General features: G+C 34.5%; 1 protein-coding gene and 1 long non-coding RNA gene across 2 annotated transcripts; both read left to right on the forward strand.

The window, feature by feature from the left end:
• The first annotated feature begins 1,652 nt into the window (after positions 1-1,652).
• On the forward strand, positions 1,653-3,028 carry LOC127152836 (urokinase plasminogen activator surface receptor-like). The gene is made up of 5 exons (XM_051093692.1): positions 1,653-1,725; positions 1,806-1,925; positions 2,203-2,334; positions 2,549-2,656; positions 2,778-3,028. The coding sequence occupies exons 1-5, from the start codon at positions 1,677-1,679 to the stop codon at positions 2,966-2,968; spliced, it is 600 nt and encodes a 199-aa protein (XP_050949649.1). The 5' UTR covers positions 1,653-1,676; the 3' UTR covers positions 2,969-3,028.
• Positions 3,029-16,858: 13,830 nt separating this feature from the next.
• Positions 16,859-18,644, forward strand: LOC127152641 (uncharacterized). Its single transcript, XR_007825120.1, has 2 exons — positions 16,859-17,688; positions 17,838-18,644. It is a non-coding gene; the product is annotated as an uncharacterized LOC127152641 (long non-coding RNA).

Genomic DNA, 18,644 nt, shown 5'->3' on the forward strand with positions numbered 1-18,644 from the left:
CATCAGCGGTTGTGCACGCACTTTTTGTCTAACTTGCAAACGCCAGACCACTGATTCGTCAAACCTGCTTTCCTGCAATCAGTGTTCTTTAGACTTCTGACTATTTTGTAGTAAGTAACGAATATGCTTCGGGGAAATGTATCGGAGTAAAAGTATACATTTTAATTAGGAAATGTAGTGGAGTAAAAGTAAAATGTGGCTGAAATATAAAAACTCAAGTAATGTAGGCCTACAGATACTCCCAAAAAATACTTAAGTACTTTAACAAAGTATTATTACTTTGTTACATCACACCGCTGATTTTTTCCCCCTGATAACAGTGGAAACAACTTCAAATACGCCGTCATTTTTGCTCATACAGATAAGAGTGATACATCATTTGAAACTGTTAAGGATCTACTTTATAGAGCAGTGGTTTTCAAACATGTCCTGGAGGCACCCATGCCCTACACATTTTGTATGCCTCCCTTATTAGACACACCCAAGTCAGGTCTTGCAGTCTCTACTAATGAGCTGATGATTTGAATCAGGTGTGTAAGATGAGGGAGACATGCAAAATGTGCAGGGCAGAGGTGCCTCCAGGACAAGTTTGAAAACCACTGCAATAGATCACCCTCAGTGTAGTCTGTCAAAGTGATGGGCACCCTTCAGATTTTTCCGTCTCTGATAAAAAAAAAAAAAAAAAAAAAAAAAAAATTGTAAATGGTGTACAATTTTCGGTTAACGCGACCTCTATGACTTTTATTCTTCCATTACAATGTATTTAGTTACTTCAGTAGTAAAATCCAGTTTAACCCCCTCCCCCCTTTCCCAACTTATCTGTGAGATCTCCAGCTTATCTGTGAGATGATATGAAAAGACGTTAAAGGGAAAAGTTCCTGCAGAAAGGACTCCTGGCACACTCTGCTCTTTTGCCGTACTTCCGTCTGTTCAATTTTGGTGAATACAATGGCCGTATCAAATCATGCATACAAAAATACCAACCTGTATTACAGGCAACATTCAATTACTCTGTCTAAATCTAATTTCTTCACCAGATCTGGAAACAATATTACTCAAAAACCCATAGTCATAATTGTACAGCAGTTTACAATTTGAACAGGTTATATTCTCACAGTTGCTGCACACATGAACTCAGTTTAGCTAATTACATCGTAACTTAAATTACATGTGGCTTAAGTTATTTGTAAAAAAAGAAATTGACATATCAAGATCAACAAAACATTATCTTGCAAAAGCAGTTCATAGAAAACTTGTGTCACGATTGCAACACACATGGTGAAAACTCAGTAAACTCACCAGAGAAACAGAAAAATCCACAAATCTATGTCAGTACTAAAACTCCTCCTCCCTTGTTTGTTTAAGTGAAAAGAAGCTAATAATGGCGTAATTTTTTCAATAATATTCCATCCTTACCACCGAAATATGGGTAATACAAAAAAGTATGCGTGACTTCCTTTTTTTTGCAGAACATAAAAAGATACAAAGATGGACAAACTCATTCCTTAAACCTCCTTTTATAAATCTTTGACAAGTAAATTATGTGAGCCAAAGTTTTATTTCCTAGTGATGACTACTGTTAAGCTTTCATTTTCTCATTAAAGACCCTCCCCTTTGATAAGCTATAAAGTGAGCACTCAAACAGACATGTTATTTCATTCACCTCCTGATCAAAGATGGATCTGCAAATCTCAGTTTTTCTTCTGTTCATTCTTTTCGCTGCAGGTACAAAGACAAATAGTGTTTGTAATGTTACTTGGTACAAATACAGATCACTAATGTTTCTCTCTGTTTTATTACTAAAGGACACTCCTTCAGCTGTTATGAGTGCTCAAGTCTGACGGGTTCTTGTGCAAGTCAAATGGTAAAAACATGTCCCAGTGGATTTTCCCAGTGCATGAGTTCAACAACAGTGCTACAAGATGGTAGGTCCAATATTATGGATTGAAGTTCACTGTTATATGTGACTGATAAAGGTGCTGGTGTGTTGGTACTGGAAATGTAACTGCTGATTTAATCACAGAATTTATGATTGTAATCACAGAATATTCTATTTAGATTTCTGCTGTTTAATTTGTTTCTCTGTGATTTGTATTAAAATTGAATCAATATTTAAAATGAGAAAATGCTGCATTTTGCTTACAGATTTTCTGTCAAAATCATGTGTTGAACTGGTCTCTCCTAAACCATTCATGTTTTAAGGTGGCATCAGTGGTAAAGCGAAGAGTAAAGACTGTGCTGATGATTGTATAAGTGGATCCATGAACATCGGCACTGGAAAGACGTCTTTTGCGTGCTGTAACACAGACCAGTGCAACATCCTAGATGCTCCAGGTATGGTGCTTTATTGACCATATGCAAAAAAATAAGTAAATCTTTAAGGACAACACTCATTTTACTTTTAAAGGACATCAGGAAATACAAATGATCAAATACAGGGTTCAGCTTGCCAGCTGTGAATCGAATGAATGCTGCAGCTAACAGTGTTATTTCATTATATGTTATATTTTGTACAGAAGATAAAATAACTAATGTTTTCATCCTGTAGATCCCTCTAATGTCCCCAATGGAAAAACATGTTACTCTTGTGATGAGAAGAGCTGCTCAAACATATTGAGCTGTTCCGGGAGTGAAGACCGCTGCCTTAAAGCAACAGGTGAGAATCTGAAAAATAAAAAAAGTCTCTATTTTCAGAGTGTCTCTGATGTTTGGGATCACAGATCACATTTTACCAGTCTCCAGCTTAAACAGACCTGTTTTTTCTTTCTTTTCATCAGGGACCCTCAGTGGCCAGTCAACAGTTGTAAAAGGCTGTGTCTCTAGCTCTTTTTGTGATGCTCAAAGATCAGTTAGAGGTATTGAGAGTGCCTCATGCTGTGAAGGGAACCTGTGTAACGGTGCTCCGAGTGTCACCCAAAGTTTCCTGTTCCTCTGCTGTTCTTTGCTCTTCTTCATCCTGCTGCAGTGAATCCAGAAGCTCTTCACATTCTACAATAAGTACAGAGCTTGTACTTTCTCTGTACTATGTTTCTTTGGTGTGTTATGATTTTTGCTGTGACATTCTGATGTTACATTTTATGCAATAAAATAATATGATTAATACAGTCTGTCATGCTGTAAAAAAGTCATATATATACTACAAAAATGTTTGATGTTTTATTGTTTTATTTCTTAAAATAAAAAAGAATCATTATGTTCAGAATAAACGTGTGATAAATTAATGAGAGCCCTAATACAAGTAAATTTAAGTTAATTTAATTATTCAAATAAGGAAAAAACTTTTTTCCTGAGTTTTTTTATATTTGCATTCCAACTGGAATCCTGTTCAGTTACTAATTATGAAAGAAATAAGAGAAAAAGTCTGATCTGTTGAGTAATATTTTGCAAATACTCTTATTAATTATTTTTCACTCAGTATGTAGTCCAGCAGACCACGCTTAGTCGACAAAAAATGTTATTATTCGGTTAGTCGCAGAAAAATCCAACAAGATTTTAAGAGATTTTGTTTCAAAGGACTTAGGGCAGACTGATTAGTTCGCTGCTTGTGATCCTTACTGTCCCTTTATTTTTATAGTCCATTTATTTATATAATTATTTATATTTATCTGTAATAGATATATCATTATATAGATTAGTAGCCACAACCATCATTCATTGACCTCAAACATGGCTTATCATTTGAAAGTGAAACATATAAGCAGTAGCAACTTTACATGGCTGCTCGCTATAACATTAAACTAGATAAATGTGTCCTATAGAATAGGGAGATTAGGCACATATCCAACAGTTTATACAGAGTTTGGAATCTGTTAGCGTGTTTACTGCAATTTTTTCATCTGATAACAGTGGAAACAACCTAAAGACACTGTGATTTTTGCTCATACAAATAAGAGGAATACATCATTCGAAACTGTTACAGATCTGCTTTTATTTGTGTTCTCTTGCATTATCAACAAAACATTGTGCTTTTGTAAAATGAAGAAAACAAACACTATATTTCTGCTGTCTTGGTCACCATAAACCGGAGCGCGTCAAAACAAGAACCGAAAACTCGCTTCACATACAGAAATGTATCTAGCCATTTGTAAATTTTATGGGTGTTGTTTTGTATACTAGTACATGGAGTATAGTAGTAAATGTTAAATGGTAAGTAATTCAGGTATGTAAATTAATTTTGGGTTTTGGCAAAATTCTTATAAATGTTTGGAAGATTTATAATTTCTGTATTTTTTAAAAAAAAAGACATTTGCAATCATCTCTGCAATGCACCATCATAAACAGTGATGAAATGTAATTTTGGAAGGAGCACGTGAATAATGACAGCTGCATGTGAAGCTGGTGCTTGTGGACAGACGGATTAAATGTTTCAGGGAAATGAGATACAATGTCAAAGATCATTTATGATTTAATCACATAATAAAAAAAAATCATGTTTTGCAGTTTTTGGTTATATATTATAGGCCAATATAATGACTTTTTTTAGTGTAATCGTTTTAGATGGTAGCATTATTTTACTTAAACAAATGACTTTAGAACTTCCTTTTTCACTTCAGCTATTATTTTCACAAGATCTTGTTTCTGTCTATGGCAAAGACACAAACATACTTTCTTTTCTTGGAGCAACTGCAGAAAGTTTAAGCAGATAAATAGAGAATAGAAACAAGCTAGAAGCTCCATCTAGTGGACAGAATTATTGAAACTGTCTACAGAGAAATGACTTGTTTGCCACCCTCAGAATTGACTGCTTTAATTTAAAAGTAAATAATTGCAATAATGACCTTTTAATAATAATAATGCGGGACTGTCAGGAAACAGATCAGAAAAGGTATGGAAACACACAGTGAATTTAAAGTTTAAATAAGTTACTGCCCGTTTTACGTTTTCCACTAACAAAAGTTTAACACCCACAGTACTTTTGAAAGCTGAAATCTTAAACGCGATAGCAAAAGCAACCATTCTGGTAAACTGTGTTTTCTCTGTGCCACTTTGAAGATTTCCATCCTTGCTTTTTTTTTTTTTTTTTTTTTTTTTTTTTTGCAGGGTTGCAGGGATTAAAAGCCTATGGTTGAAGATATCACCGATGAAAAAGAAAGAGAGCAGAGTCTAATTATTAAGAATATTTAAACACAAACATAAACCAAAGAACCAACTCAACAGGATGATATACCATAATAATTTATAAACTCAGCTCTTCTTGAGCTGTCTCTGATACATGAGAACAAGACTACAGATTTGTCTGGATCATGAGAGACTGGAGACTGAAATAAAGGAAACAGATCATATTTACATACATGTAATCTGTGTAATTTAACACAGAAATCATGAATTCATCAGGGCCTTGAGAGTTAATGTAATAAAATAATTATAGTTTTAAAATCTCCATGCTGCTGTGTCACGTACATTTCAGTGACTCTTCCGACCTGATTCTGTCAGTTACCATTGTGGTGAAGTCTTGAGCGTGGGCTTGGGGTTGACAAACATAAGACCCTTAACCACAAAGTCGTATCTTTTTTTTTTTTTTTTTTGAGTTGGTTTGAGTTTTTTTTTTTTTTCCTTGTGGTTTGTGGTTGAATAAGGTCTCTGCTTTGCATTCAAGTTACAGGATTTTGTCAAGTTAAGTTAGTTCAAGTTCTAAATGTAGGTTGATATTAACAAGGGTAGTATGAACTAAAGAGTTCACAGTAACATATTAAAGCAAAAACTAATGCTACAAATTATAATTGCTATTAATTTTCTCTTTTCAGCTGACTACCATAAACGATTTCTAAAAGAATCATGACAGGTAAAATACATGTTCGTTTAAGAATAATTAAAAAAAACACAAATATGTTTGGTAATTATAAAAACTTTTATTTACACCTTTGATAAACCAACACTTTTTTATTTGACATCTTTTTGGAAAATTAAGTACAGTCAGTGGAAAGAATTTTTAAAATATTATAATGTAAAATCATGTAAAACCAGATATAAAATGATACTGAAGTATGATTGTAAAAAGCAATGCATCAGGTTGCATCATGAAGTCGTTTAACACAACATTTACGCTCTCTTCTGAACTCCATTCTAACACAAATGTGTCCGCCTTATTATAGCTACAAAAAGACATCATATAAGGCTTCAAAAAAACAACCCTCGCTCTCAAAAAGTGTTAAAATTGCATGAAATAAAGTGCAAGAACTACAGTGAGAGGATTCATACCTGACAGTCAGACACTGTAACAACAGACAATTGACAGAACAACAGCTCAATCAACTCAACAACATACAGGCAACAGAAAAGTACATACAAACAGAAAATAAAACATTTGAGGAGGATGAATGCAAATGTACAGTATGTTTGCTATAGGAACACAAGTGCTGCTCCAAATGTGCAGTCATGGAGGACACGCAACATGTCAGAAAGTTGAGAAAAGATGTCCAGGATGGTGAATGAACCACTGTCACATTCTGGAGTTTGAGGTCCTGGTGTTTTCTACAATAGCATAAATTCACAAATATTAGTCAGCACTAAAAACATTCTTGAATATCATGATCATTCTAAAACCCTCAGTAATATAAACTCACCTCATCCTGGACCTTCTGTGATTCGTCCGAATGAGACTCTACAGCTTGATCATGAAAGACTGAGATATTAGTGAGAAAAAAAAAATCATCAGTACATGTGAATGTCCTGTAGCAGGTTTAAATCAACTTCATCATTGAAAAGGTTGGTGTTATGATAATGAACTAAAATACTCTCTTTTTTTTTTTTTTTTTGTGATTTCAATACAATACTCACAATGTGGTCTCAGAATCTCCATGCTGCCCCATCTCACTTTCATAGAGTGTGTATGTATAGTTCGTGAATTTTCCTGTTTGTTCTTCATATTCCTGCAATTATGACAATCAAACTGTGGTTTATTGGACATTATCTTCTTACCAACCTGCCTCACAATTTCCTCCTCACACTTTTCTGTCAGCTTTAAACAAACATTACATGAATATTAACATTTAGGCAACAACTATGTGTGCTTGTTTTGTACATCCAGAGTAATATTTGTAACACATTGTCAACCCAACCTAATATTTTCTAAAGAGATAAAATGGTCAAGTGATGGGCACTTAAGAAACACCTGCAAGTTTGATTTTCAGCAGCTTACCAAAGATAGGAAAGATTGTATTTACGAGCTAAGTCATAATGTGAAAAAGCTTGCTTTTGCAAAGCTGAGTATTGTAAGTCACTAGTACATAAACGCACTGTGACTGCGCTGATGTTTGGCTTGTAGAGCCATTGTGAAGTAAGTTGTGAAGCTGGTAGCCATTTTTTAAGTTGATATTTTTTCAAGTTTTTTTTTTTTTTTTTTTTTTTTTTTTACAAATAACAGATTCACTGCAGTGTAGTCAGATCATGAATCATTCAGAACCATCCTACTGCTTAAAAATATGAGAAACGTACTCACCGTCCGTGAAATGCCTTGACAGTCTGTGGAAACAGGGCAGCACCATCCAGTGAATGCAAGAGAAAACTGTGCATTTGTAGATGGGGGTAACACAACAACCAGTGAGATGTTGCATTTAGCTCTAATGTGTGAATCCACTCCAGGATGAGAAAATCCACAGCAGAGTCAAGAAGTAAACAGAACTACGATAGCACAAGGTGGTTTGTGGTTTTGTTGTTTGTAGTTCTTCAGAGTGTTTTGTGTTATAGTGAAAGCTATGTACAAGTCATTACCGGAATTGCATTGATGTCGTGAGTGGGTGGATAAAGACTTGGTTGGGTTGAGTTAGGTCACCAATTTGCATTCAAATGACAGAATTTTGTCAAGATAAGTCAGTTCAAGTTCTAAACTTAGGTTTATATTAACAAGGGTAATATAAACTAAAGAGGTTACAGGAACATATTAAGGCACAAAGGAATGCTACAAATTATAATTGCTATCAAATAAGGGTTTCTCTTATCAGCTGACTATCTTAAATAAACTATTCTAAAAGACACATGGCAGGTAAAAGGCATGTTTGTTTAAGAATAATAAATAAATAAATACATAAAACACAAATAAGCATGGTAATTATTAAAAGTTTTATTTACACCTTTGATCAACCAACATTTTTTTGTGTGACACCATTTTGGAAAATTAAGGACAGTCAGTCCAAAGAATTTTCAAATATTATAATGTAAAATAATGTAAAATCATGTAGAACCAGATATAAAATGATACTGAAATATGATTGTACAAAGCAATGCATCAGGTTGCATCATGAGGTCAGTTAAACAACCTGTACAAATTCAACATTTAACAACATTTATGCTCTCTTCTGAACTCCACTCTAACACAAATGTGTTCTCCTTATTATAGCTACAAAAAATAAAAATAGGTTTTTACATCATATTAGGCTTCAAAAACAAACAAAAATATTAATAAAACAACCCTGTTTAAAAAACAAAAACCTGTTTTTTTTTAAACAAAAAAGTGTTAAAATTGCATGAAATAGTGCTATAAATACAGTGAGAGAACTTGTACCTGACAATCAGACACTGTGACACAACAGACAAATGACATAACAACAGCAGACTCAATAAACTCAATAATATACAGGAAACAGAAACAGAAAAACAGAAAATAATACATTTGAGAAGGATGAATGCAAATGTACAGTATGTTTGCTACAGGAACACAAGTGCAGCTCCAAATGTATAGTCGTGGAGGACATGCAAGATGTGTACAAGCAAACTCAGAGGTGTTGTCCAGGATGGTGAATGAACCCCCGTCACATTCTGGAGTTTAAGGTCCCGGTGTTTTTTTAAAACAGCATTATTATTTATCCACAAACATTAGTCAGTGCTAAAATACATATCATCATCATTCAGTATATTATAACTGTCAGTAATGTAAACTCACCTCATCCTGGACCTTTTCTAATTCATCAGAATGAGACTCTACAGCTGTTTCTTGAGAGACTGAGAGAGAAAAAAAATCATCAGCAATTGTGGATGTCCTGTAGCAGGTTTAAACTTTCAACTTTATAATTAAAAAGGCTGCTGTTATGATAATGGAAATAATATTTTTCTGTAATCTCTCACCAGTGACAAATAGTCTAAAACAATACTCACAATCTGGTCTCAGATCCTTCATGCTGTCCCATCTAACAGCTTTCACTGCGTTTGCATCTCTTGACCCTTTGGATTTCGGCTTTTTCTGTTTTTACTTCATTTTCTAGTTCTTGTTTTTCTGATGTAACCTTACTGTGTGTGTTCCTTATGGCGTTATTACAGCCAAGACAGTGTAAATTCAAATAAGAGTTTCACTGCAGTGTAGTCAGCTTCTTTGATTGGAAATACTTTCCGTGAAATTATTTTGTTTTTACATTATCATTTTATATTATTTTTGAAAATTCTTTCCACTGACTACTTAATTTTCCAAAAAGTTGTCAAACATTTAAGTGTTGGTTTTTGAAAGAAGGTGTCAATAAACCATGGAGCAAAATCACCACTGACTGGAGAATATTGACTTGAAGTGATTCTTTCCTTTTTTGTCCTGTGCACCCAGACAGTCCCACCAAAAAAGGTTCAAGTTCCTGTTCACGTTTATAATATAACATTATAATAATAATAATAATTATTATTATTATTATTATTAATAAAAGTTCGTTATGACAATTATTTACTTTTTAAAGTAAGACCAATCAATTCTGAGGTTTCAGTAATTCCGTCCACTAGATGGAGCTGCTAGCTTGTATTTTATTCTGAAAGATTCAGTTGCTATTGTCAGTCTTCACTTTTTCCTGCAGGTCACCCACTCTTCTCATTTCCAATGCCACTGCTAAATAGCCCAAGCCCAACAGGCTTTTGTGTGTTCTTGTGGTGGTCATGTTGTCATATCACCGACCACCACAAAGATGCAGTCCACTTTGTAGAGAACGCTTGTTTGCTATTCAGTCAGAAGTCTCTTTTTCCTTCTTGATCAATTACAAAAACTGTCAAACTCTGGTTGGGTGGTGGTGGCAGGGTTTCTGTTCTGATTGGCTGGCTGCTAAGGCATGTATCCTCTCCTGCGCCCTCTCCTGCGCCCTCTCCTGCGCAGCAGCACTTGGGACAAGTTGAAGCTCATTCCGGTGCGTAATGTTTTGCAACGGTTTCCTGGAAACGGTCTAGGGGTATGATTCTCGCTTCGGGTGCGAGAGGTCCCGGGTTCAAATCCCAGACGAGCCCACACTTGTTACGTGCCCATTGCCCAGTCTATGGTTGGGAGTGGGAGTAACAGATTAACTAAAGCATAAAGGAAGTTTAAACCAAAGTGGAGGAATCACTCCAGTCCTCTGCCCCAGAAATGTATGACAAACACTTAAGTTGGCAAACTTAAACAATAAATGTCTTCAGGAGAGGGCCTGGCCAAAACAACAAACAAAACAGAAGCTAACTAACAAGAGGAGCATACGGGTCTTTCACATGAGCATTAAGTCTTCACCTTACGCGTCTGACCTAAAGCTAAAGCTAACCTTCTGATACCTTCTTACCCACATCGGGCCAAGTGAAACAGCACAGAAAACAGAGAGTAAAAAATATGAAAATATAAAACATGGACATATTCATATTTAGGCTTTTCGTACTCGTTTTCTGTTAAAATATGCAAATAAATAAATACAGAATAATATGGATACAAGTTGTTTATTTATGCTTTTTGGATTTCTTGTTAAATCCATCCAAGCTGTAGATGAGTTTGTTTCTACATGGGAACAGATTTGGAGAAATTTAGCATTTTTAGCAAATTTAACATCACTTGCTCAAAAATGGATCCTCTGATGAATGGGTGCCATCAGAATGAGAGTCCAAACAGCTGATAAAAACATCACACTAAAGTAATCCACACCACTCCAGTCCATCAGTTAGTGACTTGCGAAACAAAGGAAGAAATTCATTTCTGCTAGATGAGTCTGTTTGCCGAATCTGATTGATTGGTTTTATTATCAAGTAAATCATTGTAATAATGACTGTTACTAATAAAATTAAAGGTAATGTTAATATAGGAAAAATAAAAGGGAACTTGAACTGTTTTGATGAGGATGTAGAAGTACATAAAAGTTCTTACACTAAATTTACCTTTTTTCCCTACTTAAGAAGCATAATAACCATACTCTGAAACCTGTGCTTAAAATCACGTACACTCAAATAAGATATAGACTCCAGTCAACGGTGCAGAAAAGGCTGTTTTATTTTACAAAACACAGATCACAGAGACAACCACAGAGTACACATGACAATAAATAAGCTTAAACAGTCATTTCTTTTTTTATGTACACATAATGCTATATCCATACGTGACATTATAAAGTCCAAGTACACTGTGATCTGGAAATGGCATAAAAAAAGTGGCTTATACAAATCATTATAGACTTCAAATGGTGGACGTTTTAAACTGATGGACCACCAGTACTGATTTGTGATCACCTGAATTGGATGTAAACAGCAGATATAAACAGAGTCTGACAAACTTCAGAGACACTGCCTGTCATTAGTAGTAGATGAGCATATAAAGGCACAAAGGGTAATACAACTGGTAAGTAACCATTATGACACTGTTTTTTGTCAGCTGGAAAGATAATAGAGACAGAGAAACAGCAGGAACAGAACTGGTTGAAGACATCAGCATTGAAAACTAATGTCATTGGTTTGCCAAAAGAGAGAGCGGAGTCTAATTATTGATAGTATTCACACACAAACATTCTGTTTATATTGTTATAACTGTCAATATCATAAACTCACCTCATCTTGAGCTGTCTCAGGTACATCAGAATAAGACTCAGGTTTGACTGGATCATTAGAGAAATAAATATTCACACAGACATTGTGCACCTCCTGTTGTGTTACATCTGAGTTGTTCAACAGAGTAATCATGAATAAATCAGGGCATTGAGAGTTAATGCTAATAAACACTTACGATCTGGTTTTACATAAACCAATGCTGTCCTATCTTGTATGTGTCTTGATTCACAGGTTTGTGGTTCTTCCAGTTTGTTCTCCATCTCTCCTTGTTCTCTCCAGTTTTGCTGTGGCTTCTTTCTGGTGACAATTTCACTGTACAATTTATAAAGACAATTTACGTTTCAGTCTGGTGTTACTTTACGTACATAAAATGCAAGATTAAATATGAAATTCAGTGGGAGTGTATATGCAGTTTCCAGTCCTTATTATTAGTCATAACTCTTGCATATTAGAGTATCAGACATTATCAGACCCCAGAAGCAAAAGAGGTAAGACAGTATCATAGTAGTTATAAATCTGGGTGAAACATTACAGACATGGCGTTTCCTGATTGACGCTTCACCGCTAAAACGAAAGTAAAAAATGAACACGGAAGTTTCGCAGGATTGGATCAGTGCTTTACATTATAAATACATTTACTATACTTTGCATTATATCACCTTTGCATCAAATTACAAAAAAATGGTTAACGCTAATGTGAGCGTGTTTCTAATGCGCGTCTATGGGAGGTTCAGTAAATTTGCAGTGTCTCAGTTTTTTCCTTTTTATGAAAGTCGCGAAAACACTATCATGGAGTTTTTCTTTTGCTATTTGAGCAAATGGGAATGCAAAAAAAATATGTGGTACTCGACATTTACCCAACTTAACTATGACGACTTCATAAGTCGTCTTCATTTCAACTAATATGTGCTTTGATTTCAGTTCGAAATACTCAACAAATAATCATAACTTGTTTGTTTCCTTCAACTATTTTAAAATCACTAAGATAAGAAATGCACTCCTTCATTAGAATTTTTTACCTTTAATAGTTGAGTATCTTTACAGTACAAACCTTTAATGAACTATGAGGGCAAAAAATAATAAACAATGAAATAATCGTTCAATAATCGTGATCGAGGTAAAGTGTTCACTTTTAGGTCATATTATCGTCCAGCCCTACCTAATCACTAACATGAACTATAGCTGCACGTTATTTTACATTAATCTGTGAAATAACCATCCACTTACTTTAATCATTGACCAACGATGTCGTCCGATGATTCAACCGTGTTTCTTTGAGGAAATTCATGAAATGAGTCATGGATGGTCACATATGACAGACACAAAAACAACAATGTCCAAATTCGCGCGAAGGTAGAGAAGCCGCCACTGTTGCAGGGTGTTTGTATTAAGTCTAGTTACTGTAAAGCGCCTTTGGTGTGAATTCTTGGACACACCTCAGTCATGAAAAATAAATTGTTTCTGGTTGGATCGTCTGTAGTGCGGTTTCTGGCCGCTGGTGGAGCAACAGCTCATTCCAATCCATGACAGAATCACTTTCACTTCACTTGTGTGTCTTTTTTATCAAGTCACCAAGTACAAACCGTGAGTTCAAATTTCAAATAACAGGATTTTAGTCAAGATGAGGTTTATAGGTTTATAGTTCACTAGGTTATTATCAGCTAAAGAGTTCACAGAAACATAGTTAATTGTAATGTTAAAAAAAATTATAATTGCTATCAAATAACTGACAAAAACTCACTCTGGTTTCAGATTCTCCATGCTGTTGCATCTAACAGCTTTCACTGTGTTTGTTTCTCTTAACCCTTTAGGATTTGGCCTTATTTGTTTCTTCAATTAATATCAATTATAGTTTAAAATCGATGTTAAAACAAATATAAAATCTTCTGAAGATCAAACTGCACTTTGTTGGCCATTATTTTCCTCTTCACACTTTTCTGTCTGTGTTAAACGAACATTACATGAAAATTAACATTTAGGCAACAGTTCTATCTTTTTGTTGTATATAATCCCAAGTAATATTAGTCATATGCCATTGATGTCAGCCCAACATAATCTTTTCTGAAAAAATAAAATGGAGATGTTCAAGTGACAGACACTCATGAAACACCTGAGGTCTGCAGTGCCGTTAAGGTAGGTCACAAAGAAATACAGAACCATTAAAATGGTAAAGATATTCACATCTTGACAACATGAAGTCACCTCACCTCAACCTTCTTTGATTCTTCAAACTAAAGAGCAAAGCTTTAGAGATGTACAAATGACCCCAACAGAATGAATTAGAGGAAAAAGGTTGTTTAGATTTTTGGTCTTCAAAATGTTTCTTTTAGGAGCTGTTCATTTGTTCAACTGTTATTTGGGAACCCTAAAATGGCATCACTGCAAAACAACAACAACAAAAACACCCTTTTGGAACCTTTGTTTTTAAAAGAAATACAGCAGTGTGCCAAGGGTAAAGTTATTCACCCTTGACAAAATGAAGTCACTTTACCCGTGTTTGCTGCTTCAAACTAAAGAGCTTTTGCGATTTAATCACAAATGAACAGCGGGGAATGAATAGAGGAAAAACTTGTTTAGATTTTTGTCTTCAAAATGTTTCTTTTAGGTTGTTCATTTGTTCAACTGTTTTTGGGAAACCAAATGCAAAAAACCCATAAAAACTTTGAACCTTTAAAGATCTTCTTGTGGGATTTCCCTGGTGGTGTCATGTGGACTTTTTTTAGTTGTTTCTCCAGACTTAAATGATATTTTAAAATATATGGCTAAGTGTAATATTCCAATGTAAATAAAAGACTAGTTCCAGTTGCATCAGAGAAGACTTGATTAAAGCCCCGAATATCCACTGACCATATATATGTGCTCTCCATCTCAAATATCGTTAACTTTTGACAGTGTAATTCATACCACGTTGTGCACAACATTCAATCTAAACATCAAAAACAGTTCAGGATCTTCATATCCACTGAAAATGTCAAATTTATAATACTAAACATTACGCTTAAAATATTAATTAGAAATCTACTCCTCGTCTGTGAAACGTCTTCGTCTAATAGTCTAGTTTACCCCAGAAGGACAGGGCTGGGTGAATATATCACACATCAGGAGTAACAGTATGTGCTTCCGTTTTCTGATTGAGGATGTAAATAAGGACAGAAAACCATTTCTAGTGCGTGATTTACTCCAGGAAACCCGCGAGTGTAATGGGGGAGTGTTCGTTGTTTCATGAAGAGCCGGTTAGCCACACCACTTTTGGACATTAAATACAACCTCTGGGAGGAGTGGTTGTGCGATCCTTTATATCCAATCAAAAACGGACTTGTCTTTTTCTTTTTCGATTGAAAATACAAAGCTGTCAGAACCTTCTCGTGTTCTCTGGTTTATTTGTTGTCTTGTTTCTTGTGCTCGAGTGTTTTGAATTACACATTCATTGTAACTGTGTTATGTGCAGGCCCAGGGTTGCTTAAATGATTCTATTGAAATCCTTTATGTACAATCGTATTTTATTAAAACTTTATATTTGTTTTAACATCATTTAAACTGATATTTTTACTGACTGTACTTTATTTTCCTAAAAGGAGTCAAACATGAAATGATTGTGAAAGGTGGTAACAAAAGTTTTAATGACTACCCAGCTTATTTGTGATATTTATGTATTTCTTATGTAGCCTGCAGTTAAGAGACAGATCAAAGCATTTTATCTGTTATTTCTCTTTTAGAAATCATTTACTTATGAAAGCGTCATTTGATAGCAATTGTAGTTTTTAACATTAGTTTGTGATTAACTATGTTTCTGTGAACTCTTTAGTTGATAATAACCTAGTGAACTATAAACCTAAATTCAGAACTTGACTCAACTTCACTAAAATCTTGTCACTTCAAATTTAAACTCACGGTTTTCACTTTGTGACGTAACAAAACAACAACACTACCAGAACATCAAAATGTCACGTCACGTCAAATGAAATCCATCCACTCCACTCCACCAGTGGCGGTTCTACAGTGAATTGCTCCACGGGCGAGACTTCCTCTCGGCGCCCCCCCCAACCCCAATATATTTACAGTATACTGTAAATATATTGTAAATATATTGGCTATAGCCAACATTAACATGGACAATGGAAATAAATAACTGTACTTGCAACAGTTTTGCTGCAAAGCATAATTTTGTGGTTAAATTTACTTGTAAAGATCTCATGTTGTATACACTGCTGAAAAAACAATAGAACCCTGCCCAAAAATAATAGAAAATGTAATGGATTTAATGGTTATAATGGGAATTGTATTGGTTTAATGGTAAGTATAACAGTGTCTGCTGGTATATGATGGATTCTATTGGTGGGTGAGATGGTAAATCCTATTGGAAAATTGTCCAAAACACAGTACAATAAGGAATTTTGTTTCACTGGAAAAAAGTTAATGGTTCATAATGCTATTTAATAGAAACCATTAGAATTTCTGTGATGGTTTGTATATTAGGCTTTTATTGTGTTTTTTTTTTTTAGCAAGGTAAGCATAGCAAGCATCATAAGCAAGAAGGCTAACAAACCTAAGAGTTAACGTTATACCACTAATTAACATAATGACATGAATACCTTAATCATACAGAGAGAACATTGTTGCATACCTTTATCTTTTGCCCGTTTCTCCTAATCTTCTTTTCTTTTTTTTCTAAATTGGGCACCTGACAGCTTTGGCCTTTTTCTCTCCATCGCTGTGTTTACTTTGTAATCGACAATGTGCAGATTTCTCATCCCCCAACTCTGTCACTCAACCAGAAGTCAAGACTAAACCAATTCACCTCCACATCATAATCGTTTTTTATTACCTATTTTTATTAGCAATTTCACACAATTAATTAAATAAAAAAGTGCAACTTATTGGTCTGTGTATTTTTCTCTTTTTTTTTCAAAGTAATATTTTGAATTAAATGTGCGTTATTTGTAATAAAGTCAGGTGTCACTGACATAGTTTAGCCCACCTCCTTGTCTCCTTACACATGGACGGCACACATAACGGATATTTCGCTTTCTTATTTTTAAGACTTCTGAACTATTTATGATGTTTAGAACAGATGAATGTTGTGCAAAGCTTGGTATGAATTACACTGTCAAATAGTTTAGCGATAAGTTTGAGACGCAGAGGCTGCTCTTATGATCAGCGAATGTTTGGGGCTTTAATCCAGTCATCTCTGAATTCATCATGAATTCGCTTTGAGTATTTGGATGTTTAGACGCCAGATCTTGCATTTAAACGTATTCAGTTACATTTCAAATACCCAGTCTTACAAGTAATATAAAGAATACTTCATTTCATATTATATGAAGGCTACAAAATGTTTTTATATCATATTGATATTCATACTGACATTTATTGCCACACTTTAATGTGTAAATTAATTTATCAGAGAGAAATATTCAACACTCACACACACACACACACACAGTTGGGCTTTTATTTGTGCACATAACACTGAAACAAACTATGGAGTATGCGTTGGCTGCTTCAGACGGGTAAGTCATTAAAACGTGACTACTTTTTTTAACTAACCACCAGGTGGCGCTTTCGAGATTCTTATTCATAAAACTATTATTGCTCCTTATATTTTAATCAACATAGACAGGCAGAGTGACTTCTTTGTGTCATTTTGCTAAATGATGAGCGGTCCAGTATTGTCATGTTTGTGGTTTACATTCATGGTACTGAAAATCAAACTTGTAGAATGTAATTTTTTGTGTAATATTTGTTTAAAATAGATAGAAAAGTAAGAAGAGGAAATTGCAAGACCAGATGGAAAGAAAATAATGCCCAAGAAACTGCAGTTTGATCTTCAGAAAAACAAGAACAAGAATATGAAGAAAAAACAAAAAGAGACAAAATCCAAAGGGTCAGGAGATAAAAACACAGTGAAAGCTGTGAGATGGGACAGCATGGACGGTCTGAAACCAAACTGTTAGTATTGTATTAGATTCTCTCTCACTGATGAGAGATTACAGAAAAATATTTTTTTCCATTATCATAACACCAATCTTTTCAATAATGAAGTAGATTTAAACCTGCTATCAGTGTATACTGATGTTTCTTTCTCACTGATATCTCAGTCTCTCGAGAAACAGCTGTAGAGTCTCATTCTGATGAATCAGAGAAGGTCCAGGATGAGGTGAGTTAAATCACTGACAGTTATGAATGATCATGATATTCAAGAATGTATTTTAGTGTTGACTAATTTTTGTAATTAATGTTAATGCTGTTTTAGAAAACCTGGTCCTCCATGGCTACACGTTTGGAGCAGCACTTGTGTAATGAACATACTGTATTTATATTCTTCCCAGTCAAATGTTTTATTTTCTGATTTTGTAGTTTTCTGTTTCCTGTATATTATTGAGTTTATTGAGTCTGCTGTTGTTTTGTCATTTGTATGTTGTGTTGCAGTGTCTGACTGTCAGGTATGACATGCCGTTTTTAATCTGAATTCTTCCACTGTATTTATTGGACTGAACATGAGCCACTGAAAATGCACATTAACAACCTGAAAACAGGGTGTCACTCTTTTTCTCACTTGATTTTCAAGATACTGTAGGCTTAGGCCTGAAAGTCTTTGTAGGCCCGGTATTTTAATCTGTTAAAAACTACAATTAGTCTGATATCAATAGAAATTATGATATATTGACTGTAATGTGAAAACGATGTTTCAAATCTAGGCATATATTCAGGTTTCTACCTAAAATTAGAACACATTTACTTGCTGAAGAAAAGTAAACTGTTATTTTTTTATTGTGTTAATTTAGTGTTGTTGTTTTTTTTAAAAATTGTTTATTTGTAAGATCATGTGTTTGTGTTGGGTTGGGATATTGGTGTATAAGTTACTTATAAGTATTAGACACTAATAAAACCTTTCACATTTCCAA

This window comes from Labeo rohita, chromosome 21 (genome assembly GCF_022985175.1).
Source record: "Labeo rohita strain BAU-BD-2019 chromosome 21, IGBB_LRoh.1.0, whole genome shotgun sequence".
Lineage (NCBI taxonomy): Eukaryota > Metazoa > Chordata > Actinopteri > Cypriniformes > Cyprinidae > Labeo > Labeo rohita.